This window comes from Gastrolobium bilobum, unplaced genomic scaffold (genome assembly GCF_033153095.1).
Source record: "Gastrolobium bilobum isolate Gb01-03AN ecotype WA unplaced genomic scaffold, APGP_CSIRO_Gbil_v1 utg5190, whole genome shotgun sequence".
Classification (NCBI taxonomy): domain Eukaryota; kingdom Viridiplantae; phylum Streptophyta; class Magnoliopsida; order Fabales; family Fabaceae; genus Gastrolobium; species Gastrolobium bilobum.
The window spans coordinates 159,675-187,128 of NW_026897720.1; the positions used below are offsets into that span (position 1 = coordinate 159,675).

A 27,454-nucleotide genomic window follows, 5' to 3' on the forward strand; every position below is an offset into this window, starting at 1 on the left:
CCTCCGCGTCACTCACAATTGTTTTTTTTTTCTTCAATTGAGTGATGCCCCCTCCCCTGGGGAACTTATAAGATTGTGCCACGTGACACAATCTCGTTAGTCTTGTTACCCTAAAATTTCGAAAGGCAATGACTTTTGACTCGGGTATCTAAATCAAATATTTTTTTTTATTTGACATAACTTTTTGAGATCTACGCAATGACACTTCATTTGACATATTTTATCTTCCATTAATATAGTTTAAATTTGCAACAATAGTTTCACATTTTTACAAATTCGAACTATGTTTGTGAGAGATAAAATATGTGTAAAGAATCTTGGGATACACCACCCCAAAAGCTAGCTCAAAGGGTGGGAGTGCCCAAGGTCTTATAAACTCCACATTAGTTGCACCTACAACCAATGTGGGACTATATATCTCAACACTCCCCCTCACACAAGAGCCCATTGGGCTTGAAGAGTGGACAATGCAACAGGCCCAGCCTACCTGTGCTAAGAAACGCCACAAGAGAAAGTGGGGGGCGGCGAGGCTCTGATACCATGTAAAGAACCTTGGGATACATCACCCCAAAAGCTAGCTCAAAGGGTGGGAGTGCCCAAGGTCTTATAAACTCCACATTAGTTGCACATACAACCAATGTGGGACTATATATCTTAACAATATGTCAAATGAAATGTCATTACGTAGATCTCGAAACGAAAAGTTATGTGAAATCAAAAAAAAATTATTTGATTTGGATATCCAAGTCAAAAGTCATTGCCTTTCGAAATTTTACTGTGTAACGGGACTAACGAGATTATGCCACATAGCACAATCCTGTGAGTTCCCCAAGGGAGGAGACATCACTCAATTGAAGAAAAAAAAATGTGTGAGTGACGCGGAAGTAATTCGTGGCACTCAGTGTCACTGAATCCCTTTCGCGTCACTCAATAATTCTCATCGATAAATATTGTGAATCGAATATTAAATAAAAAAATTAAAAGGGTAACCCAAATGAGTCAAAGAGCCATATTATAACTGTATATTTTCTATTAATAAATGCTTTTGTTTATCTGCTTAACTGCTTCAAATGATTGTTACGTACCACATAAAAATTCTAACACTAGTACTTATTAAAATTGACAAATTGCTACTCAACCTTTTAGATCCCTAATCGATGTACACGTCAACAGACGCAAGCGCGACGCCATTCACACATCACGTAGAGAGAGTGAATAAGGAGCGTATTAAAAATTTGGTAATCCTGAAACATATTAAAGAATTCCTTGAATAAGGGCTTCTAAAGAGAGAGATATAGGAAAACTACATTTTCATGGTTAATTGGATACAGCTTTGAACCACAATAAGATCAGTGTCAATAACGATCGCAGAAAAAATTGAGAGAGTATGAGAGCTAAGCACTAATAACGACAGAACACACTTCCTTTCACAACCTAATTAATAGAAAAGAAATTAAATATATGGGTTTAAGAAAAGTACGTATTCCTTTAAATGACATAAATTTATATTTATTTAAGAGAGATAGATATAAGGAACACTGATCAACGTGTCACCGTTGACAAAAAAAATATCAAACTGACACGTCAACAATAAATTTTGCCAAAATACCACGTGGCATATTTCGGTATACTGTGTAGTGAAATATGTGTACAAATAATTCGCTACACAGTGTAGCAGAATATGTCACGTCAGAATGCACTGAACAAAAAATGCCACGTGTGTGTAGCAAAATTCGCCGTGTTTGACACTTGACATTTTTGGTTCTGACGTGGCATATATCGCTATACAGTGTAGCGAATTATTTACACACATATTTCGCTACACAGTGTAGCGAAATATGTCACGTGACATTTTGACAAAATTTACGATTGACGTAGCAGTTTGATAATTTTTTTGTCAACAGTGATAAAATAGTCACTGTTCCTAGATATAAAGAGATATATGTTTCACTAAAAAAATAAAAATAAAAATGAGCATCCCATTTTTATATCTATCTCTTTTTTAAAATGATTAAGTTTATGTTCCTACGGGTTTTATAGTCTAAAGTTTGAGCTATGGTTATTCAAGGACGTTAGGTTGGCAGGGAAACAGCCTGGTAATTGTCTATGAACAAGTACCATAAATAGACGCAAACATGTTTTAAGGCACGATGGCGGTGTGGATTTCGATATAGACACTCTCTTTACAACTAAAAAGCAAGTTAGGATGAGTACCCTTCCCCAATCACATGGAGCTCACATGCTCTACATTTAATATAACCGTACTACATTAGTAGACCGAGGATAAGATAAGCTATTAGTGAGTTTTCAATTTTTATACCTTTTTTTTTTGGTGTGTGTGTGTGTTGTTTTTTAAGGTTTTAACACCATTTAATTTGGTGCAGGATTAACACTAATTAAATCTGGCAGCGTTAATGGAATTAGTAAAACAACCAAATTAACAAAACATCATACGCTCAAGATGGTGAAGCTTGAACTAATAAATTGGATACTTCACTGATCAATCAAATCACCCACGTTTGGAGATAAAGGTAGATGCACAGGACACGTTCTTTCCATGTATGTAGTCGAGTCATTTACAATCCTCCAATGTTATGTTACATAATATCAAAAAATTTCTTAGAAATGAATGGCTACAAATTAAAGAGATACACAAAGTCAATAGAGAAGAATTGAAATTCTTGCCTTAATGAAACGCTTTAAGTGGGGTGTTTCTGTCTCAGTATTATCAATTTATCATCTTTTATGAACGGTTTTAATTTCAAGCTTGGTAAATTGATGGAAAAATGACATTGGCTAGAACGTATAGTATATAGCTGATGGGAACGGGAACCCTACTCACAAGCAGAATTAATAGCAATGTATGGTCTTGATTGGACATAACATAAACACTGCACCATTCATTAAGAACCCTACCTGTGCATCACGTTTGTCTATATAATGTGCACTTGTCTGGAGCAAAGAGGGCAGAGCACATGAAATGCCAGAAGCATGGTCCCTTCAAGTAGTCATTGAAAATTGAAAACCAATAACTCCCCGTAGAAATTTGAATGAGTTGAGAAATTATGCCATGGGGTCCTATTGGTATTAGGTTGTGATAAATACCAAGTTACGCAGTAGTTGGTCCATGTATCATGTATGTACTATGTACTACGGGGATGATATAGCTGCTACCCGTGCTTTGATGTTAACCCTTTTGGTGTAACATATTATATGAGTAACCTAAAGCACAGGACCCACTTATAAAAGCAGAGAAATGGTAACCACCGTTTGCTTACTCGGTTTTGTGTTTGAATTTCTCTCTCATTTGGTAGTCACAAACAAATTTTAACCTTATACGTACTACTTAGGCCCCACGTTCTGTGGAGTGACTGAGTGAGATCATTTGTCTGTTGAGATGTACCACCTTCATCTTTTGCTAAGGTATCAAGGGTGAATTATTGTTTCAACAAGCAAGTAGATTTTTTGTGGTTTTTGTCCTTCCTCTATGGTGAAATGCAATCATTACCTTATTTTTCTATTATGCTAGGGTAATGCCAGACATTCTTTTAGGTTTGATTCAGTTAACAATATCGCGATATATCGATTTTAAAAATTATAATTTAATTCTCTCTCTCTCTCTCTCTCTCTCTCTCTCTGGTAGTAAATTGTAATTCAATTCGTGATAGCATTCTTCGATAATAAATATGTATCAAATAAGATCCACTTTGTCTTGGTGGTAGAAAAATTTATTTGCCTCATAAAATTTTTTAAAATAACAAATAGTAGTGAATGAATATTACAGTTTACACTATATAGAGTCATGCACAATTATACTGTGGCTCAGTCTAAGCTTAACAGAATGAAATTTGAGGTAATGAACTCGGACAAAGTAGTTGTGCATGGTTAAAAATGTAAAAACCATAGAGCGAAATTACTCTTTAATTTTTATTTTTTTTAAAGAACCGCAAGGATTTTAATCTTTTTTGGTTTTGGAAACTTAAAGAAGTTATATTCTTCGAATATGATATTCTGTATGTAAATTTTTAGCCAATAAGCTATGCCTGCGTAGCCTTTGTTCGTTTCATGTTAATGAATTTCTCCCCAAGAGGTTTTTTCTTTTCTTTTCTTTCTCCTTTGGGGTTTGTTTTTAGATCCCAAGACCAACAAGATTGAGTTGCCAGAGTTGAGTATGGGCCACAACCCGTTCAATTATATACACACTGATAAATTTGGGCCACCAATCTTATGGACCTCATCCATTTTAGGACATTTAGGTACAGAGGGTAACGATCGTTGAAAAAGAGACAGTTGTATGAATCTACAAAATCTCATGCAAGGGCTGCAAGCCTGCAACCAGAAGTGTAGGTTGAACTAGCAAACTCACCAACTTAAAGTGAACTGCAACATATGCTAAGAAAATAAACCCACTATTTAATTAGGCTTACCATTATCCTAAACAAGACTCAAGATAGTTTCATTATACGGAAAAATTAAATCCTCCCTCAATGCGTATTTGTTTTCAAACTAAACTCCATTAACAAAAGTAGATATGCTTAAAAGGCTAACTAAAGATAAAAAAAAACAAATGCATAAACAAGAAAAAATAAGATCAAGTTCCAAGCGTGACTTCCAATACACATACAATAAATCAATCTATACAGAATCATGACCAGATTAGGAGTCCATGTCATAAAAATTTCGGTTGATTAAAGTGGGACAAACAGCTTCTGAACTTTCTAGGAAAGAATGTTCTCCTATGTAACAACTTTCCACGCTTCCATATCTAGACATTTCCCATTACCTTTACATACTTGGGCCTGCAGTTGCATTTGAGCAACCAACTGCTTCCTGATCAGCTGAGCTTCCATTGAACATCTGCGAAGAATATGTCCCACTTTTCTTCACCTTACCTGGAAATTCCTTGCTTAAATTACCCTTCAAAGAAAGGTTCTTTTTAATGCGATTTCGATTGAGTAGTAACATGGCATTGCGTGAAGGTGCATGCAGAGCCCCTTCTACACAATCACCTACCTGTGCACAGCCCCAAGGTCTTGAGGGTCCATCCTCATAAAATGGTTTATGCCTAGGAAAACCATTCCTCAATCTCAAAAGACCTGGTTGATCAGGGGAAATTTCCTCATCCAATCTCACACATACAGGGCAAGGAGGATCGTTTTTCCGAGTCTTTGATGTTGTCTGCTCCAAACATTCAGCATGAAAAACATGACAACAAGGAAGAACCCCACTTGTAGGCATGTCCCCACTTCTCACAATACGGCGGGAACTCCAAGGTGATCTCTGTGATAGAAATCTTCTACACAAACCGCATTTGAATCCATCTGAAGGAATATGTGAGCGACCAGATGTTTCTAATTCAAATGACTCGGTAACATCTGCAAAATCCTGACCACTGCTGGCACTACTCCAACGCTGTGCATCTCTGAGTGGAATGGAAGTATCAAACTCTGTAAAAGCTGTAACTGCAGAATCAAAGGCTTCCCTGGTAGGAGTCAGGTCAGAAAAGGATACAGGATGAACCGGTTTAGAGATGAAAGAACAGCGATTAGAGAAATTCCTGGGAGAGGATAAATCTGATTTTGTAGTAGACTCAGATTCACTACTTTCTGACTGGGATGACATTGAGCGCCAACTATTGGGATTTTCAGAAGTTCCCTGCACATATTTCATACCTATTAGCCTATTTCATGAGTGAAACACACAGTCAACTAATTTCCAAACAAACACAAATTTTTATTTAATAGTCCTTAACCAAAAACATTACCTCCATAGTAGGTGTAATAGATAGCCGACCCAGAGAAGCATGAGGATCTATCAAAGTACAAATGATAAGGAAGTAGCTCAGTAAGCAGAAGTAACAATCAAAATGTTTATACTGAAAGAATAAACCCCCAAACAAAATTAAGCACAACTACTTTATTGTTATTAATATTGCAATGATTTAACGTAACCATCACCCACTAGCCCTCAACATATATACAGGCATACATTAACAGAAGGATTAAGATCCAAAGTCATGGAATCCAATGATATAATGGGGGGAGGAAAGTTACTAAATATTGATAAAAAAGAAGAAAAGGTTAATGTTATGACATTTGGAGGCAAAATTGGATAACTCAATTATGTACTATGATGCCAGATTTATCAATGTAAGGCTTCCTTGTGTTAGCATCCTACAGAAAACCATTAGGTTCAAGAAATACTAGTTTTGCATTCTACCAGTTTGAAGTAAGCCCAAGCTCTATGAACAAAATGAACAAAAACATCTTTATTCTTCCATTGCTTTCACCTAAACGTTGAAAGCATAATTATAGCAAAAATGTAATGTGTACAGCAAAATTGTTTTAATCAAAACCACCTGGAAAGTTTAGCACATATTTTATTTTCTCTTTTTTCTGAACGGTTTATCCAACGGGACAGAATATAGAAGCAACTTAAATATAGCAAAGACATTGATAAACATGAATCGGTAAGCAATTATTCATATCACTCCTACAGAAAATAAAATAACAACAAATACTTCCTTTGAATAGACTGTAGACAGAATAAGGTCACATGTAAATGGGCACTCCAATAGAAACTTTTGACCTTGTTTGGGTTTTAATTATTCTATCAGGGCATTTAATATAGTACTGAAAAGACTTAGGTAGGCTGTAACATCTCTAGAGATTCAATGTCGTATAAGCATTAAGGCTTCAATACCTCAAGGTATGTATCTCTGAGGGGTATAGTATGTCAATATGAAGGTGCTCAAAGAACCAGTGATATACACCAAAGCTCAAGGAGAGTCACCGCACGTGCTGTCCAAAGAGGGCTGCGAAGAAGGGTTGGTGTGTAGGTTACGGTAGCTCTAAAATCTAATAAAGTAACAACTCATAAAAATGATAGAAATTAGGTGCCTCCTCTATTGGAGAGAAAGGGTTTATATAGGGAAGTGAATATTCCCTAATGATGAGAGAGAGAGAGAAAGTGAGCCAAATCTGTTACCCATTGCCTCCACTATTGCAATGAGGCCATGCCTCACCATCGTGAGTGTACGATTGTGAGCTGTGCAAGAAAAGGGGAAACCCCTTGTGGTGAGGCTGTAATGCTCACCTATGGGGCATCATATAGAAGGGCCTTTTGACATTTGGCCCATAATGCAGGGCCTATTTAGGCCAGCCAAAACAAATACCCTATATGTAATGGTCTTTTACCTAAACAGCAGTTAGTATCTGAAGTCCCTTTTATTTTTAATTATATCAAGCAATCAACCCCGTGTTACAATGCCTTAGCAACTACAAGCAATCAACCCCAATTAATCTTTAGAAAACATACCTTCCTCTTCCTTATAGCATTTATTGACCTAAACCCTAAATCATCTGTCCAGAATCCACAAACTCAAGCGCTCGTTTTTCTTTTTGATTTTATTTTCAAATTCATGTTGTTTTAATAGATTATAGTCCAATGGTTGTGTTGAATGGAGAGGAAACCATAGGAGAATGAATAAATTCCATGCTTTCTTACACTTTGCAATGGTGATTATATAATGAAAGAGGTTCAGTGAACCTAGACAATCCTTTTACACTTTCCTACTTACTTCTTATTCATACAGCAATTTACACTTACACTATTGGTACACAGTACTACGCTGTTTGAGCACGGTATTACACTGTTTCAAGTGCTCTCCCTCAAGGTGGAGCATATAAATTATATGCACCAAGCTTGTTACATATATAACTTATTTGAACACCGCGCAAGACATCCGCAAGTTGATCTTTTGAATTGACAAAATGAGTGACGATATCTCCTGATAACATCTTCTCTCCGAAGAAATGACAATCTACCTCAATGTGTTTGTTTCTTTCATGAAATACTGGATTAGATGAATATGGAGTGCAGTATGGTTAGCACAAACTAGGTCATTTGTGCAACTCCTCTCCAAACTGGAGTTCTCTAAGCAACTGATTTAGCCAAATGAGTTGGCAAATGGTTAAGGCCATGGCTCGATATTTTTTTGGCACTTGATCTTGCGACCACATTTTTTTCCTTTTCCAAGATATCAAATAATTCCCTGTGAATAAATAGTAACTATAGGTGGACCCTCTATCAATAATAAATATAAACCAATTCAATCAACATTTGAATATCAAACAATTTGAGTGTGAACTTTGTCTCTTTTTCCTGGAGCACCTTTGATATGTTCTGAGATGTGAAGCCCAGCATCTTGATGTTCAATACAAGGTGAATTGAAGAATTAACTCACCACACTAAATGCAAATGACATATTAGGATGAGTGACTATAACATAGTTTAGTTCTTGGATCCGAAAATGGCTCCCCTTGATTTGATAGGTGTTTTGCATTTGGATCCATAGGAGTAATTTCTTCAAGGATGTTCATAGGAGGAACACTGACCATTGTGCCACTGTTAGAAGACAAATTTACTTAAATGCCATGCCAAAAAACAATTTTACCAAACTGCCACGAGGGCAAGTTCGCCCAGAGCAGTAGCGAACTTGGTATGCTGATGTGTCAGCTTCCTGGTGGTGTCAGAGTTCGCTTCTGACACAGGCGATCTCGGTTGAAATTAATGCTTCACCTTCCAGGCCACGTGGCTTGCATGCAGCAGAGGTCGCCTGTGTCAGAAGCGAACTCTGACACCATCAGGAAGCTGACACATCAGCATACCAAGTTCGCTATTGCTCTGGGCGAACTTTCCCTCGTGGCAGTTTGGTAAAATTGTTTTTTGGCGTGGCATTTAGGTAAATTTGTCTTGAAACAGTGGCACAATGGTCACTGTTCCTTCCTAGGATATTTCCTCAATAAAATGACAATAACATCCTTGAATTGTGGTACCTCTATTTTTAAGAAGTATAGAAGTCTAATGCACGATTATCAATTGCGCTGCAGTTGCGCACAATCCTCCAACAATAGTGGGTGGAGGACGGTGGCCACTACTAGCCAAGCCACAACGCAACAAGTAGCTGTTGCATCTGGAATTACAACCAAATTGAGGCATTTCGCGGCGCTATTGCACTGCAACAAGGAAATGACATGTGTTTCCATTCTTACCCTTATTTTAAATTTCAATCCGCCATTTATTATGGGCTTCATGGTCTTTTAACCAGGTTTTTATTCTGAAACCCTCAACCTACTCTCTCTTATCACTTTTAACCGTTGGTGGAGAGGTATTTACATGTATGGTATATCCAGATTCTATTCAGCTATACCGCTATAGAGTTTCCAGGGTCGGTCGCAACCAATCACCATCCACGTTTGACAACTATGGTTTAACAAGATTTTTGGTCTAAAAGTAGACAAGATACTAATTTATTTTATTGATGCCTAAAAGTAGACCAAGATACTAATTTATTTTATTGATGCCTTGCTAATTGCTACCGGTGTAACAATGACATCAACATATACAATTAAATAAATATTTCCTTCAGCTGAATGTTGGTAAAAAACAAAGTAGTCAACTTCACTTCTTGTCATACCAAATTGTTGAACAATTACCAAACCAAGCCCTAGGAGATTGTTTAAGACCATACAAAGATTTGTGAAGATGACAAACCATGCCAATAAACTCCCTTAAGCAACAAATCCATGAGGTTGCTCTATATAAACTTTTTTAGTTAGGTCACCATGAAGGAAGACATTCTTGATATTAAGCTAATGAAATTGCAAATGGCGAATACTAGCCACCAAGAGAAAGAGGCGAGCAAAAGTCATTTACATCACTGATGAAAATACGTCTTTATAATCCAAGCCAAAAAACAGCATGTTAGTCTCTAGTCGGACCATAAGGGGATAAATTTTACCATTAGGACCAACCTTAATAGTAAAAATCCACCGGCAACTAACAAAAAACTTGTCCGGAGGAAGAGGTAGTAATTCCCAACTGTCATTGCTCTAAAGTGTAGTCATCTTGTCCATCATAGCATGTCCCCAACCAGGACGGGATAATGCATCACCAACTATCCAACCTCAGCACAAGACATGATCCACCTTGCTATGTTTTCCAGACAAAGAGAGATGATTTGGATGTGTCCCATAGCATTGAATGATTCCTATGCCCTTGTATCCCAGAGTCGCAATGGTGATTGTGGTTGTTCCCACACATCTGGTAATTCTTGGCCTCAATGTGATCATTGCTTCCAATTTGGGCACACTATTAATAAGTGTTAGATTCACCATAGTCGTCCTCTTCGCACAACTAGTGTTGCCCAAACTGCTCAATCTAACACATCGAAAACTGTTCAACCATCCAAGGTCATGTTGCAACATCAACAGACTATGCCAACTTCCTCAAGTGGTTAGAGCAACATCAAGCCTCCACCTCCATTGCCTCTATTGCACATACAAATAATTCTTTTGTTAGTCTCTCTTAGTCGCCACCCCTTGATTCTTGGGTTCTTGATTTGAGTGCCACTGATCATATTTTCGGTAATAAATCACTTTTCTAGTCTCTCGATATCTAGTTATTTTCCTTCCATAACCTTGACTAATGGTTCTAAAACACAGTTCTTAGGGTTTAGTAATGTTCATCCCTTTCCCCCACTTAGTTGATAATGTGTTTTATGTTCCTGGTTCACCATTTAATTTCCTTTCCATTAATTGTTTAACAAGTTCACTTAACTATCTCATATCCTTTACTTAAGATTTCTATCATTTTGTTGGACTAGAGATCAGGGAGGATGATTGGTGCCGAATATGAGTCCAATGGCCTTTGCCAACTTTTCAGCTATTCGCTCTATCATAGATTCTCCCATTAGTGTCTGTTGGGTTTCATTTGCAAGGTATGGGACTTGGAGTCCCACATTGCAACTAATGTGGGGTTTATAAGACCTTGGGCACTCCCACCCTTTGAGCTAGCTTTTGGGATGGTGCGTCCCAAGGTCTCATCAAATGGTATCAGAGCATCCATCATGTGGAGTTGTGCGTGGGGGCACACACTAGGGAAGCGTGGTGGAATGTTGGGTTCCATTTGCAAGGTATGGGACTTGGAGTCCCACATTGGTTGTATGGGCAACTAATGTGGGGTTTATAAGGCCTTGGGCACTCCCACCCTTTGAGCTAACTTTTGGGGTGGTGCATCCCAAGGTCTCATTAGTGTCCATGCTCAGTTCGGTCATCCTAGTCTTGCCAAGGTCTAGAGATTGGTACCACGTTTGTCCAAACTATCATGCAGCATAGATCAGAGGATAAAATGGGACAACAAGCACGGAGGATGGCAGCACATCCTAAAATAAAAGTCCACGCGCCTCCACACGCATTGGAGCTGCAGCTGGACAGCAAGCATGCAGAGGGAAATTGTGGGTTCATACAGAGGCCATTGGCCACAAAACCATCGTAGGTAGGCCAGTCTTGAAGAGACAGTCCAGATCCAAGGGTCTTCTCCACTGGCAGATGGCGGTGGAGAGATGGCCAGAAGGATGACACAGCCAGGGAGAACAGAAACTGGAATCAAAACACAATTTCCGGAATAATTGTCATCGATGGGCAGTGCCTCGTCAAGCTCTAGATACCATGTCAAATGGAGAGGAAACAAGAGGAGAACGAATGAATTTTGTATATTTTGTCACACTATGGAGTGGTGATTATAAAATGAAAGGGGTTCAATGAACCTAGACACTACTTTTGCACTTTCCTACTTACTTCCTATTAATACATTACACTTTTAACTATTGGTACATAGTACTTCACACTGTTGGAACACAGTACTACAGTTTTTGAGCATAGTATTACCCTGTTTCCAACAGATTGTTTTACATTTTTACCATTCAAATGATGAAAAGCCAATCTTATTGCTCAAGCACTATAGGCAGAAGGGTATCCATAAGCAGGAACAATTACTTGCATCACCCTCAATAATAAATTGCTCGCTTGCTTCCTACCCCCTGTTTGAAACTCCAGTTTTTCTATATAATAAAATAAGCATGAAAGCAAAACGTGCAAAATGTTTCAAGGGAAAAAAAGAAGATAGAATAAGTCCACCATATAGACTTTAAAGAATACATAAAGTTATATCTCAGCCATAAAAGCCTAAAAGTGGTATATAAATTTCAACAAACATACTATTTTAAAAATTCAGATTTGACGATTTACCTTTCCTAATTGCAGTTTCATAATCATCAATACTTATTTCCTGTATTGCTGGAGGAGTCCACTGAGGACCCTGAGAAAGGTCAGATGGACTGCTAAGGAAAAGCCCAGTACCATCTGAAGCAGAATAGTGAATATCATATAGGTTGTTGCCTCTGACCCAGCCCCTACTATCCTTACCATTTGATGACGTAGAAGACCCATAGAGTTGAATGCCATCATTTAAACTATACGGCAGCCCTTCAGTCTGGAATCTGAAATCCCATCTCGGTGGAGGTGGTGAATAACTTGAATTCGTTCGCCAGTAAGGCTCATTTGGACCCATGGACCAGTCCCTACTGCCTGCATTTGATCCATGTGGCCTTGAAGCCACACAACAAAGCGACCCCGTTTTAGCTATTTTTTCAGAATGACACAATAAACCAAACTCCAAATGCTTCCAATCCAACCTATTTTAGTTACTAATTAAGTCAGTAATCTCAAGCTCAAGATGAATACTTCCAAAACATGCCACAATTCCTAACGCTGAAATCCACTGGTTTACATCTAATAATCCAACATTCAATAAATTCGACTTTCAAACCCACATGTCTAATGGAAGACTATATTCCACCTGCAACACGAGCTCCATCATGAAAATCCTACAATCAGAAGAAGAGAAATGAATGGCATTCAACATCTAAATAAAATAGAGGGAGCATCGCTATTCCAACCACACACACACACACCCTAACAAACAAAAGTACAATACAGTACACAAGTAAAGCTATTTTCAGTGCTCACCTTAAGCCGAAAACATCAAAATTAGTTACAAAATGTAATAAATTTAAAAAGTGACATCTATTACATTGAAACATTCCTATTTCGACCAATATTAAAAAAGTGAAAGTTAAATATGATGACTAAAGCCAAAACCAAACATAGTAGTGAACACTTCACATTCACACAACAAGAACAAGACTAACTGTTATAACAGCACAGAAACCGCAATTTATAAAAAATAAATGAAATATTATTACTATTATTATTTTACCAAATATACAGTAAATAAAAACAATTCAGCTACTGACAGAACAAAATAATGAAAGCAATTTTATTGATTCATTCAAACAAAAAAATAGTAAAAACTAGAGGGGGGAAAAAAAAACAAAGCATAGGAAACAAAACATCGTACCACACACGTCGCAGGACAGTGTCGGCATGTTTCGATTTCGCGAGTGGGGAGTGGTGAGCGAAGGAACTGGAGCTCTGAAAACCCTAAGTAACAACATGAACCAAATCGAAGTATGAGAAGGAGCAGTACGGGAAAGCAAAGTGGTTGCACAGCTGGCAACCGCATCTTCTGTTGTGTTGTTCTAATTTTCTTCTATAAACGGTTTGAAGTTTAAACGCGCCGTTTGCACTGGTGCTTTTTTATTTCTATTTTTGTTTTCTTTGCAATAATTTTTGTCAACTGTATATTAAAATGATGAGATATGATATTATGTCTATATTTTTTTATGTCTATTCTGTTTATTTATTTTAAACAGCGCTAGATCAGACACTAAGAGGCGAGAAAAATGATGAAGATTAGTTGATATTATGATCTAATTATGTTAGAAATAAGTAAATACAATAGACATAAAAAAAGGTAGTTACAATATTTTATCTCTAAAATTATTTATAAATTATGTTTTTTTTAAAAAAATTGGCAACGGCATGGTTTTGTTGTTTTAGCATGCGTTGGAAAAGTTTTGTTTTGAATTGTGTGAAATAATTATTGCTTTGATTTTCACAAAACGTTAAAATAAAATTAAAAAAATTAACATAAACACATAATTAATATAAGGGAATTTTTTTTTCTAATTTGACATCCTAAAAAAATAATCTCCTACACATATATGAAAGATAAAGGAGAGAAAATAAGGGGAGGAAGATAAAATTTAAAGCGGATCCCACATCTAATTTATACCTAATGCATAAAATAATTATCTAATGTCACCTATTTTATGAAAGGCCAATAATGTTGATCAATACGTCATACGATGCTTTTAAGGGTTATAGAAGTATTATGTCACGTGACCCTAGCTAATTTTCCTACATAAACAAAAGTGAAGAGAGAGAAAATGATAGAAAAAAAGAGAAAAGAAAAATGGTGGACCCCACGTTTGCATTGTTTGTTCAGGAAAATAGTTTTGGGTTCCTGTTACATGATATTTATATTACCCTACTTTTAATAAGAAAAAATATGAAAATCTACAGGGTCGTTGAGAAAGTATATACGTGTACTTTTTTTTTTTAGAAATATTTCAATCGGTTCATTGCTTCGCAACTAATCCGATTTGAGACGGGTCTAAGATTAAAGCTTTAAACCCCTCCCAAAGGAGGTACTGGGGAGATTCGAACACATGCTCTCACTTCCACCTGCTTAATTTCCATGCGTTAACTGAGCTACCATCATTTGGTTATATGTGTACTTCTGTTATTAGTAAGTTTATTTTGTTCATTTAGATGAAACTGACACGTATTATTTTAAAAAATGATGTTTGGTGTCAATATAGGCTAAAAGCCCTCTTGACTCTTTGCTAAAACTTTAAACTTTACCAAACACACCTTAAGCTTTTTAATTTCTTGTTTTTTTTTAACATGAGCTTCAATTGCCAAATTTAATTATTATAATAATATGGTACTTTCTTTTTTTATTGATAATGTAATAAATTTTATATTAAAAGGTCATTTCGATTTATATTTTTACATATTGCCATACTCTTTTACAAGCCACTGATTTTTCCCCCTACTTATTTCAAGTTATAATCATTTGAGTAAAACGAAAGCCTAGAAGTTCAATAGCATTTTAAGACTTTTAAGTAGTATTAAGCTATTAAGCTTCTTTACATATTACCTAATCTGTACAGTTTTTGCCTCAACTTTAATTTATCTTTCCCCTTTTTCCTTTGAGAAATTTTTGCATATAGCACTTATTTAACTTGAATATTTAATAAATTTTTAACATATAACTAATTCTTATGTAATAAATGTTATATTTACTAATGTAATAATGATGTGTACGAATATTTTATTAGCATACTATATATATATATATATATATATATATATATATATATATATATATATATATATATATATATATATATATCCAAGTTGAGCATTCTACGTTTATGTAAAAATGTCCCTCTTATAATGGGTCTTAGACCTTAACCAGAGCAATGAAAGCCTACATTTCTCAGTTACAATCATGTATTGCTCTCAATCAACTACATTTTGTGAACTAGTGATGATTTCATTTAAATAATTGTTACTTGCACAAGCATTTTATAAACTTCAAAATATATGGTAATGAAATTTGCAAATATCATAACATGTTAGTTGCCCAAAAGATGCCCGTAAAAGCAATATGTATGCAGGTTAATGCCGATTTTGTTGAAGGCATTTCTCCCAGTTTAGAGAATGGATTCTCCAAGCAAAAGGTAAATGGCCATTTCATATGTTCGCTAAACTAAAAATAAAGTAATACAATGCCTGGCAAATTGAATACCAACCGACATATTTATTATAATTAGCACAAAATGAAAAAGAACCTTCACCCACCACACCACACCACAGAGTCCAATGCATGGGTCAAACGACTCAAACCACTACATAACCCCGTTAGCTGGTTAATCGAAGAACCTCACATTAAATATATCTATAGATTTATAGGTGTAGAATTAAAAATGATTAAATAAAAATCTATCTCAATACACTAGTGCCCATTTCATCATTACATGATTAGTGGAGGTGGATGTTGACTTATGACCGTCTCTCATTTGGATATCAAGAATTTATATTTCACCGCACACGGAACACGGAATATGACATGATATTTTGATATATTAATTTTAAAAAATATTTAATTTTAACGCATTATGACATATTTTGATAATATATAATATTTTTAATTTATATAGTGTATATTATATTTAGTATTCAATAATTTAATAAAAAAATAAAGTTAAACTTATAGTACTCATCACTTTTGCAAAAAAAATAAGATATTTCAAATATTTATATTAAATTTAATAAAATCATAACCGTAATCTAACAAATCTAATAATTAAAACTCAAAATACAACGCAATATAACCTTTAAATTTTTTTTTAGTCTTTGCAATGAATATTGGAATGTTGGTGTTTCGTAACCAAGAATCTTAAGTGAAAATTGTTGGAAACAACAATAATACAGGCCTAGTCAAAGCTCCTGCAAGTGATTATTTGAAAATAACTTTTACAACAATGCAAGTCTCGGAACAGATAACGTTGAAAATAACCTCCTTACATGGAAGGGTATGACTGTATATAATAAACCCTTACCCCATCTTCCTAAATAGGAAAACTTTGTGCACCGGAATTTCCCCTTGCCCTTTTAACGTTTACAACACTTGTATAGATGAAAACGGAGTGCAACAAGAGACACGGATCATAACAAAGGGAAAGCCTACACGTGATACAGCAAAGCAAACCAACCCTCCAGAATATATAGAACTCGAATAAAAACAAAGGGTGCAACAACAAAATCTTACATGCAAAATAGTATGTAATTGAATATTACACAAGGTCTCGTTTAGTCACATTCACATCAAGTTCAAGGAGATTATACAATAAAGTTCTCCTGTTTATTTGTTTTTTAACTTCAATTATATGCTTGATCATTTACAAGCATGCCCCCGTAAGAAGTTACCAATAGTAGTAGAAGCTTCCAAGTATATAAAGAGGGTCCTATACATGTTTATATGATGATACACCATCATAAACTTCAAAGAATGGATAGCCTGTCCAACTCAACCATTTGGCAATACAAGTGATCAATGCATGTTGAACTTGATGATGATTTGGTGAGGACATATACGTGAACAGATATTTGAACACAGCAGAGCCTCAAAGTCAGAACAAGTCTTTTGGGTTCAAACCTGCCCTCTATTGAAAGTACCTGAAAATGGCTACAATCCTTTTCATGCAACCTAGCAAGAAGCAATCAAAGACATGATTCTACTTGTGAGCTATTCCATATGCATGGGGGTTTATAAATGCAGCATTAGACAAGAATGCCATGTTAAGCTCAACGCTAGAAAATCCAGCTCTAGATATATTGTTTCCCGTTTCCCTAGAAAGGTGACACCCATCTGCAATTGTCTGTTGCAGAGGATCAAGAACTCTCTGTACAAATTTGAGAAATGTTCCATCTGCATCTCCATAAAAAACAAAATAAAAAAATCAAGCTATTTGTATGATTCTTGGTTTCCATTTCAATAGTGAATTGAAAAGTTTCTTTTTTTACACCTTTTGCAGCTACATGTTCGACAAACACATATAGTCCACCAGGTCGAAGTACCCTCCTCACTTCTGCATACAAAGTGCAAATGATTTAGACGACAAACTTGAATTTCAAAGTGCCACACAATGTAATATATATATATATATATATATATATATATATATATATATATATATATATATATATATATATAAGAAACTACCATCCTAAAAAGAGAGGCACATATGAAGTCTATTTATATGTATGTCCTCTTATATTGGTTACTACATTTTTTATTGTTTAAATTCAAACTCAAAGCAGCATGATACACAGGTGTAATGTACATATTAATAGATTAGAAAATTGTAAGAGTAGATGAGAGCGATGTTCCAAACCCATGGTTGCTCATTCTAAAGTCTGATTTTTCTGTTTTGTATTTTGTGGAGATATTATATCATGACTGTTATATTATGTAATTAAGGTTTCCAAATATAAAACCATTACTGATTTTTCACCTAACAGCTTAAACTTTTAGGATAGTTGACTCATGAGATAGTATCTGAGTCTCTACAACCAAGTGGTCTAGAGTTTAATCCTTTCCATCTCCATTCTTTTAATAAAAAGTTGAATTTCAACACAAAATAGGTAGGGTCTGCGCATTGTTTATACTTCAATCCCAAAGAACTCTTGAAGGAGGGGCATGTTAGATGTTAGAGATTTCAATATAAAATCATTCATGCATATTCACCTAATAGATTAAGCTTTTGTCCAAATTTCTGACCAAATTTTAAAACAGTCAACTGCTTCAGGATGGAACAAACTAAATTGCAGCCAAAGAAGTATAATAATTACACAAGCTAGTTGAGATGCACACAGACAAGTACAAGATTGTAAACTAATATCCACAATAACAGATTCAGTAAATGCTCCTCAATGGTCGTAAGGTCCTCTTTGCACCAAATCCCAAGAGAAGCCAAAATATTTGAACAAAAACAGAAAGCTCTAGAAGTTTCATTACCTTTCAGCGTCATATCAACATCTTTAACAGAACACAATACAAGCGTTCCAACAACTGCGTCAACAGAAGCATCACTTAATGGTATAGCCTCCCCAACCTAAATACAGCCAACTTTAAAATTTGAAGATCAATTAACACAAGCACAAGCTCAAAAAAACAAAAATCAAATTGAATAAAACAATAATATAGAGGAACATGATACTTCTAAAAGAAGGATCTATAAGACAAACTCCTGCTTCCGAAAATGAGAATGATTTCAAGATCAATTGGTAACGTAAATATTCTATTGATTATTATACTAGGCTAAGGAAATTTCAATATTTTGATACCAAATATTGACAATATATCATCCACATTTAGCATTGTAACTCTATAGCTCCCAATCACCACAAGCATTGAGACCATCTATAAACATGTTGCTTTGTACTGTGTACTACTAACTAAAGGTCTTGATTGGAATAACATCTAATGATCATATAGACCATGACTTATCTATAGCATGGTTGGTATCAGATGTGACTAAGTGGTCATGAGTTCAATCCTCACCGCCCCCTGTTCTATTAGTAAATAATTAAATATTATAGAGTTTATTCGCATAGATAGGAGGGGCTTGTGCATTATCCACCTTCAAGTCCAATGGGCTCTTATGTGAGGAGGCATGTCAGAGAAATACAAAATCATTAATTGGCCTTCAACCCTTCACCTAACAGTTTAAATTTTTGAGTTGAATTGGTTCTTTATAAGAGTTAAAACTAGTAAGAAGAACATCATACATACAGCTTGTATAAAATCAAAATTGGAAAGTGGCAATCCAGCTGATGCAGCAGAGTACCGAGCAAACTTTTCCATCTTCGGGTTTGGATCAATGCCAACAACCTTTACATCAGAATCACTAGCATAATAACTGAGGTTAGGACCTGTTCCAATACCAATCTCCAATATTTTAAGAGCCTTCCCTTTCAAATTACTGAAGATTTGTGACTTGTACCGTGCAACCTTAAAAGGAAACATCAATTCAATGCAATAACAACAAAAAAACACAACATTATCCAAAAAAAGGAAGAACTTAAAATAATCACCATATTAGTGAAGAATGAACAAAGTACCTCAGCTTCATAAGACTTAGTAGCTGAATTCATAACCGAAGCATAGAACTCCTCGTACCATTCAGGTCTGGGTGGGTGAAACTTGTTAAGCAAAGTCTACAAAAAAAAAAGAGAGGAACTTTTCCCTGTTATGTCATAAAAAAACATCATTTTTGGCCAGAATTTGAACTCAAAGTGCAAGCTTTTCCCGTTTCTGTTATATGGGTCAGTGGCAGAGAAGGCATTACTGTGTAATCAGAATTGGAATTGGTAGCTGAGGAGGGTTGAATTGGGAACAGTGTAGTTCCCAGCGACGCAGCTTCAATGAAGTGCCTTCTTCCACAGAAGCATCGTTTGGTGGGTTCCGGCGAGTCAAGGGAGAGAAACTCGGTGGTGAGTTTGTTTGACGCGTCCGAGTTGACTCGTTTCGGGAGCTTACGAGACTTGTGGGTGGTTTCATTGATGGAACAAAGCGAAGCTTTGGGAGTGAAAGATGTTGTTGCAACAAAAGAATTAAGATTCATTTTCGCACTTTGGCAGCAACCAATTGGGCACTCAGTAACCTCATAATATATTGTAAAATTTCGAATTAATTGGGTAATCAGTGCATCAATGGAGAAATTAAAAAAAATAAAAATAAAAAATTTAAGGGTTAATATCGCACCTTTTGTATGAAGAAAGCATAATTTTGGCTTTTTAATAAGGGAAGGGTTACTGTTGCTCAGAGCCCATATGATCTTATATTTATTATATTTATATCGACTGATTTAAATAGACTAGAGTTACAAGAGAGTTTTTAAAATGTCAATTGAGGAAAGTACGATAGCCTATGTCGGTTTGATGTTATGTAATTTCGAATGCTAAACAATAGCTACATTATACGTATATTATTTGAAAATGGCTGAATAAAACGTATTGACATATTTTCAGAGCATATTTATCTTATGAATAGACAGTAATCATAATTCGGTATGTTTACACTCCTTGTTTTTTATTTTATTTTATAATATACATGTAACTACTTAATTCAGATTGGAAATAAAATGATGTAAATAAATAACGTTTCATCGTGTAAACCGGGTATGTTAGTTTATTAATCCTAAGCAAGACCTCATTAGATGCGTGCATTTATTTGTAAATAGAAATATATGCTTAATGAAATAAATTGATAAAATGTAGTGGATGCTAAATTTTAAAAAGGAAACAATGCATGAGTACGAATCATAACACAAGTGTGGAGGGGGCATATAAAATGACACTTGTCTTTGAGTAATCCATGTGACATGAAATCCAAGGAAATAATTTGTAATTTATTCTTGATTTTAATATGACTTCGCTGGCTTGTTTAGTCGTTACTCAAATAAAATCACAAAGTGCCTAGACTATAATAATATATGGGATTATATTTTCTTATGAGACATGAGATAAGATATCTCATGTTATACTCACAAATTTATGTAGGTCCCGTTGCACAGAAAAAGAGAAAAAAGAATTTGAAATGGATCCTACGTCTTTTTGAGTGTGTAGAAAAGATGTCTCCTACCACATGAGGCTAATATTTCCAATGATATATATACTGAGGGTCCTTTTTTCTTACGTTGTTGCACAAAAAAATTGTTGCAAATTTTTTTTTTGCACCAGTTATAATTATGTATTCCCGAAAGGGGAAGGTTATATTTACAAACTTTTTGTTTACAAACTCTTACAAATTACGCTATGAACTCCTGGGAGAACACTAGTTACACTATGTTTTTCTGGAAATACATAGTGTAATTTGCAAAAAATTGTAAAAAAACTTATAAAAAGATCCTTCCTTTTCCTGAAAATATATAGTTATAATCTTAAAGTTATTTTCTTTTTCTTTCTTCACAAATTATCTACTGACATGGAAAGAAATTTTTTTTTGCGATTATAACCATGTATTATTGAGAATACATAATTATAATAAGTTGCAGCAATTTTTTTTATTTGCAGGAACATAAAAATTACATTTCCCATATACAGATTACTGTTAAGTTTCATATCCAATCTTATTATAGAGATTATATTTTGTAAGATGTCAAATGTTACAACTGGCACAATCGTGCCTTCACAAATGAATGTAGAGTTCAAAATCTCTCACAGTGCAATGCCGGCACGTCATGAAATCTCATACGAAGAGTATATATCTAATTCATGGTCACAACTGCTTCAAAACTTCCACTCCCAGTTATTAGAACAAGCAACTCTAAACATGTCTGATCATTTGCTTCTAAATTCAGAGAAGAAAAGCACTACTATGTCAAAATGCAATTTATAGCCCAAACCCGTAGCTACTAACGGCAGCTTTGGTCCTGAGCAGTATCACTTTTATCACTGCCAACATCTTCAGCGGTACTCTGATCCTCTGATGACGCATTGCAGCCATCAACTGTCAAAAAAAGAAGGTACCTCAAAACCATGTTGAATTTTAACACGGACCAAAATTTTTTGGAACACAAGAAATGACCCTATCATGTGCACATACCTTCACAATCATCTGCTGGAGCATAAGCTGAGCGCCTTGAACGGGCTTGCTGCTGTGTTGGCTGATTACCACATGGTGTAGTTAGGACCCCATTATGAGGAACAGAAAATACAAAAATGCAATGTCAACAAAATTTATTCAAATTTCAATGACACGCATCGGAACACATTTATTGAAATAGATTATTTATTAGTCATCTAATGGACCAAAGATTACTTTTACAAACATGTCACTATAATGAATTTTAGTTTCCTGTTCGGCCCAAAAGTTTGCAAATATAAGCAAAGGGACTTGGACAATGGTTGCACTAACTTCCATCAAAGTTAATTACGTCAAGCGCACATGAGACATATTCCAAACAACAAAATCCATTCTTCATAATGGTTCTGCAATTTAATCTGGTCTAGTTGGGGGTTTTGAAACCATTGCAAACACTCTTAAAAGACGCAGGGAGGGGTTTACCTCTGTTGGGTAAACCACACCAATAGATAACAAAAAGTCACTAAATATGTTCATATAAACATAGAAAAAGAAAACATCCACAGTACATAATTTTACCTGCAACTTTGGGCGGAGTGCTTCAAGTGGTCCTTTAGGCTTTTGTTCTCCTTGCTATTGGAAAATCATAGAGAAAAGCCAAAGATATCAGGAATCCAAATAAAATGTACTGAAGGTCAATTTGAAAGTTTTCATAATATAAAGATACACAGATGCTTCTGAGGCGGGAAAATACCTTCCCCAAAGCCCAATCAGCAGAATCAAAAAAAGCACGTTCATGATCCTGCAAAAATATTAAAATTATTAATGAAAATAAACCAATTTCGAAAGTAAATTTCACACAAACACACAACGATGAGACGATGGATGAAGAGTAGCATTGAAGAATCAAGATCAGATAAGAGAAGGAAGTAACCTTGGATATTAGGGGAGGCTTCTTTGGCAACATCCCTCCGTACTTTTTCTTGATAGCTTCTTCCTGCAGAAACAGATATATAGGAAATGATGCCACAGCATAATAACAAACAATTTTCATGAGATTTAATGCTAAGAATAACCATCAAACGGTGGTAGCTCAGTTGGTAGCAAGGGAACTGAGTAAGTGGAAAGGAAAGGGTCTCGGTTCGATCCCTGCATGCCACCTTTAGAAGGGGTTTAAATATCTTCATCCTTAACCCGCCCCACATTCCGGATTAGTCTCATAGCTGGCTCAAAGAGTCAAAGCTTGTGGGAATACCAGAGAGAGCCAACTCGCCTCAAAGAAATAATTAGGGTTGGGTTAACTCCAAAAAAAACATGCTAAGAATAACCATAAAATTTGTAACAAATTTTAAGAAACCCTCTACGATGAAGGCAATGTCTTCCAAATGATTAAGAAATTATATCAGTAATATCTAAACCCATTCAAAAACTAAAATTTTCACGTAAAAACGAAATATTAACATCTTGAACTGTACTTTCAACCCAAAACTTTAGGAGGTTTTGGGCGAGAGCCTTTTTAATGGTTTATATTATTCTCTCACACACCCCCTCACGTAAGAGCCCTTTGGACTTGAAACGTGGACATTATATAGGCCCAATTTTTAGTTTACCTTATGTGCTTTTTATTTTTAATTCCACTAGAAAGTGGGCGGCAGTGAGTGAACTTGTGACCTTGTGATCACTGAGTCTCTGATACCATGTTAACAACCACTTCAATTCAAAACCTTAAGTTGTTGGGTGAGTGCTTTTTTAATGGTTTATATTATTCTCTAACATGAACTGAAGCCACAAACTTACAATCTAATTAATTTCCTGTACAAGTAACATAAAGAGAAATTTCCTGTACAAGTAACATAAAGAGAAGTTGATGTGGGGATAAGATTAAAGAATACAACCTAAACACTTTTAATATCAATGAACCATTATGTGCATCAGATCACGCAGCAGATACATACAACTACAAAGTACTGAGATTTTATTCTTCAACTATTGTTATACTTAAAAACTTTAAAGTTCATCTTATTTGAACCCAAGAAGATAAAAAACCTTGTTCGGATGGCACTCCAAATTACCAGAATATATTTTAGGCCATGATGTCATGTTTGGCTGCCAAACCCAAAATTTATTCTGTTCCGTTATTTCTGCCCCAAAGTAATTTAGTTATTTTAGTATCTCCACACCAATTACACAAAATTACTTTGGGGGAACGTCCCCAAACCAAAAACTCATTCTTCCAAAAGTCACTTTTTTTTTTTTTTCAAAAGTAATTCTAACAAAATACATTCTACTCAAGAACATTAGTAATAATAAAATAATAATGATAAAGATAATAATTACCTCCTGGTGGGATGAGGGCATGGGGCTTTCATCATTCTTATCATTATCAGACTCTTTGATATCATCCACGGAATTGTCACAGTCAACTTCATTCTTGGGAGAATCATCAAGAATCTCCTGTTTCTTCACATCCTCAACATTTGCTTGCTCCATTTCCCTGCTCTTAACATCAACCAATTGCAAGGTTGAACAAATGGTTGCATCACAGTCACTAATGGAAAGCAACAATTTTCATCTTCACAAACAGATGCAAAAAAAGAAAGAACAAAAAAAATCATAGATAACCCTGATAATCTTGTTGATTTCAATCTTGATAATATGGATCAATCCCAATCCCAATCTCAATCCAGTATCAAATTAAACTAATAATTTGTATTAAAACCATGAGATTATTGCTAAGCGCTAACGAAGGAACAGGATATCGCATCGTACCGTATCACAAGAGAGCTTTGGATTTGGCGATCTTACTTTGTATTGTTGCGTTGGATTCAGAGAATTTCAAGAAATGAAATGAAGCCCAACTGCCAAACTACGACTCTGTACAAAAGCATCTCCAATTGCGTTGCTGAAACGGGTTTTGTGTGTATATACATAACTACAATAATTTTGATTAAATATTAAGGGAAAGGATATTGTAAAATCAATTATTTTTAGTATCAATATTACTATCAATCAATTTTATCGTTAGATCGATTATATTGATCTTACGGTTATATTTATTTTCATCTTTGTATAGTTATGATTCTCCATATTTAATATTTAATATATGATTTCCCATGTTTAATGTTTTCATATTAAATATGGGGAATCATAACCATACAAAGATAGAAATAAATATAAAATATTAAATATGAGAAATCATAACCATACAAAGATGGAAATAAATATAACCGTTGGATCAATATAATCGAACGGTTATGATTCCTCATATTTAATATTTTATATTTATTTTCACTTTTGTATGGTTATGATTCCCCATATTTAATATTTTATATATATTTTCACATTTGTATGATTATGATTTCTCATATTTAATACTTTCACATTAAATATGGGGAATCATAACCATACAACAATGGAAATAAATACAACCGTTGGATCAACATAATCGATCTAACAGTGAAATTGATTGGTAGTAACATTGCTAGTAACACTAATTAGTTGTTACAATATCCTACCCCAAATATTAATATTGTATTCAATGGGATATGTTATTCTACCTACCATTTTTTCTGCCTACCTTTGTTTACCACCCTTTATACCGTTAGATCAGAATCTCACAGAAGAGAGAAATAAAAAATATAGTTGGGATTTTGATCTAACGGTGTTGAAGGGTGATAGACAGAAAAAATAGTAGATAAAATAACCTATACTATATTCAATTAAGCAAAGATAGTTAATTTGTATTTAATTAATATTAGAAACTGTAATAAAAATAATTTTTGATATTATATTTGTACTGATATTGAAATTGACATAAAACTAATATAATAAATTATTCATTATGTAAAAATGGAAATATGTGGCCTATTCATTAATTGTTTCCAAAAAAAAAAAAGTAGATGTTAATTTTGGTTTTATAAAGGTATACTTAACATGAAGTTAGTCTTTCATTTATTGGCAACATTAACTCGAAGGGATTAATTTGGTACTGGATGAATATATTGTTGGATAAATGGGTTATGAACAAGAAGTTGGAAGAGTCGTGTCTTTTTGTTTTGAACAGTCGTGTCTCTTCGCTTATGAACAGTTGCGCCTTTTCGCTTGTGAATAGTCGTGCCTCTTCGATTCCGAATAGTCATGACTCATTGGCTTCTAACCTTTTATCTCCTATATATACCTATGTCCATCCAAATTAGAATTTTTCTCTGACTCCTTACCAAAATTCTATCAAAATTAATCCTTCCATACTGCCTTGGTGATCAACATTTGTTGTGTCTGTCGTCGGTGTTGTTTCTTCTGGTAGTGCCACCGTCGAAACAGAGGTAACTCGTTCTGTATTTATCCACTAACCTTAGGCACTGTAGAGGGGGCAAAATTGCTTTAAGGATACAATATCTAATACTGGGCTCGAGTTTAATTTTCTACAATTTTTCCTTTCTAGTTTCCTGTGATTGCATTTTGTTTTATGTGTTATTGTGTTTCCACTATATCCCATTACACAGATTTTTACCCTACCAAAATAACATATATGACGTGCAGGTAAATACAAAGTTACTAATTAAGCATGCACAAAAAATATCTTAGTGGAATTAATTTAGGTTTTTTTATGACAATAATGGCAAAAGTGAAATATTTTTTCATGTTGAGTCAAATAATTTGTCAAATTAATATGGTGAGATGAGCATGGAGTTTGCGCATTCAAGTCACGTATAACACTATATACGATTTTTGTAAATGTTAGTACACGCTTGTTACATATAGCACTTTGCAAGATGCGCATCACCCATGTGTGTTAAAGTCGCGCACACCTTCGATACACATCTTGCATAGCGCAACATGTGAGAGATGCGTATAGACTTTTGCACAAGTTCCATGTGAGGTGATGCATGATTTGAACACACACACACCTTTTATATGTGTCTCACCTTACTATTTTGACAAATTATTTATATTTTGAATCAACCAAAAAAATGTTTCCCTTTTGACATTATTATGGTTAAGACTAGAGGGCAATTATACTTACTATCATTTTAGTCTTACTACTTTTAACTGTTGATTTTAAATTGATCCAACGATAATCAATCAGACAATAAGAATAATAAGATTAAAATGATAGTAAGTATAACTTTTTGCGGCCATTAATTTACACCGATGTAATTTTGAAAAGTCTTCCATTTTTTATTATTAGTTGACTCAACTTGTATTTAACTATTATAAAGGAAGTTAAATGAATTATTAATCTCTAAAATATTTTTTAGACGCAAATAAAATTAATGAATAATAATAAGTGGGAGACTTTTAAGACTTATACTATAACCAATAGATATTATTTTTTCAGGATACCAAATTTTTTCCCGATTAATAAAAGTTAATATTTGAGCCATGTGATGTGTTGAGATGCAGGAAACATGAAGTGATTGAGGTCCGAGTTTCAAAGAACAAGAGCTGCTCTTTCTGGTAGTATCAAATTTGGTGCACGAGCATTCTCAGC

General features: G+C 34.8%; 3 protein-coding genes across 6 annotated transcripts; all 3 read right to left on the bottom strand.

Annotated features, from left to right (window-relative positions):
• Positions 1-220: 220 nt before the first annotated feature.
• Positions 221-13,408, bottom strand: LOC133309566 (uncharacterized). 2 transcript variants are annotated; one of them, XM_061510349.1, is made up of 6 exons: positions 13,261-13,408; positions 12,674-12,727; positions 12,090-12,448; positions 5,765-5,811; positions 4,862-5,655; positions 221-224 (listed from the first exon to the last, which is right to left on the bottom strand). In XM_061510349.1, the coding sequence occupies exons 2-6, from the start codon at positions 12,718-12,720 to the stop codon at positions 221-223; spliced, it is 1,251 nt and encodes a 416-aa protein (XP_061366333.1). In that variant the 5' UTR covers positions 12,721-12,727; positions 13,261-13,408. The 2 variants fall into 2 exon arrangements, with proteins under 2 accessions (XP_061366333.1, XP_061366332.1); XM_061510348.1 differs by lacking the exon at positions 221-224 and having other exon boundaries at positions 4,488-5,655.
• Positions 13,409-16,600: 3,192 nt separating this feature from the next.
• On the bottom strand, positions 16,601-19,860 carry LOC133309569 (uncharacterized). Its single transcript, XM_061510352.1, has 6 exons — positions 19,727-19,860; positions 19,473-19,595; positions 19,171-19,389; positions 18,394-18,490; positions 17,402-17,464; positions 16,601-17,304 (listed from the first exon to the last, which is right to left on the bottom strand). Exons 2-6 carry the CDS (start codon positions 19,530-19,532, stop codon positions 17,111-17,113), a joined length of 633 nt encoding a protein of 210 aa, XP_061366336.1. The 5' UTR covers positions 19,533-19,595; positions 19,727-19,860; the 3' UTR covers positions 16,601-17,110.
• Positions 19,861-21,444: 1,584 nt separating this feature from the next.
• Positions 21,445-24,868, bottom strand: LOC133309574 (uncharacterized). 3 transcript variants are annotated; one of them, XM_061510360.1, is made up of 7 exons: positions 24,733-24,868; positions 24,301-24,457; positions 22,898-22,960; positions 22,718-22,765; positions 22,543-22,596; positions 21,985-22,045; positions 21,452-21,888 (listed from the first exon to the last, which is right to left on the bottom strand). In XM_061510360.1, exons 2-7 carry the CDS (start codon positions 24,451-24,453, stop codon positions 21,794-21,796), a joined length of 474 nt encoding a protein of 157 aa, XP_061366344.1. In that variant the 5' UTR covers positions 24,454-24,457; positions 24,733-24,868; the 3' UTR covers positions 21,452-21,793. The 3 variants fall into 3 exon arrangements, with proteins under 3 accessions (XP_061366342.1, XP_061366343.1, XP_061366344.1); XM_061510358.1 differs by having other exon boundaries at positions 21,445-21,888; positions 22,718-22,960; XM_061510359.1 differs by having other exon boundaries at positions 21,445-21,888; positions 22,718-22,960; positions 24,301-24,462; positions 24,733-24,866.
• Positions 24,869-27,454: the final 2,586 nt, after the last annotated feature.

Coding starts and splice junctions, on each gene's coding strand:
- LOC133309569 (XM_061510352.1), bottom strand. CDS start 19,532: ATGAATTCAGCTACTAAGTCTTATGAAGCTGAGGTACTTTGTTCATTC. Junction 17,465..18,393: donor TGTTGATATGACGCTGAAAG/GTAATGAAACTT, acceptor CTTTGTATGCAG/AAGTGAGGAGGGTACTTCGA. Junction 17,305..17,401: donor CGAACATGTAGCTGCAAAAG/GTGTAAAAAAAG, acceptor ATGGAGATGCAG/ATGGAACATTTCTCAAATTT.
- LOC133309574 (XM_061510358.1), bottom strand. CDS start 24,453: ATGGAGCAAGCAAATGTTGAGGATGTGAAGAAACAGGAGATTCTTGAT. Junction 22,961..24,300: donor TGCCCTCATCCCACCAGGAG/GTAATTATTATC, acceptor CTGTTTCTGCAG/GAAGAAGCTATCAAGAAAAA. Junction 21,889..21,984: donor TCCAGCAGATGATTGTGAAG/GTATGTGCACAT, acceptor TTTTTTTGACAG/TTGATGGCTGCAATGCGTCA.
- LOC133309566 (XM_061510348.1), bottom strand. CDS start 12,720: ATGATGGAGCTCGTGTTGCAGGTGGAATATAGTCTTCCATTAGACAT. Junction 5,812..12,089: donor TGAAACTGCAATTAGGAAAG/GTAAATCGTCAA, acceptor GTACTTTGATAG/ATCCTCATGCTTCTCTGGGT. Junction 5,656..5,764: donor CTATTACACCTACTATGGAG/GTAATGTTTTTG, acceptor AAATATGTGCAG/GGAACTTCTGAAAATCCCAA.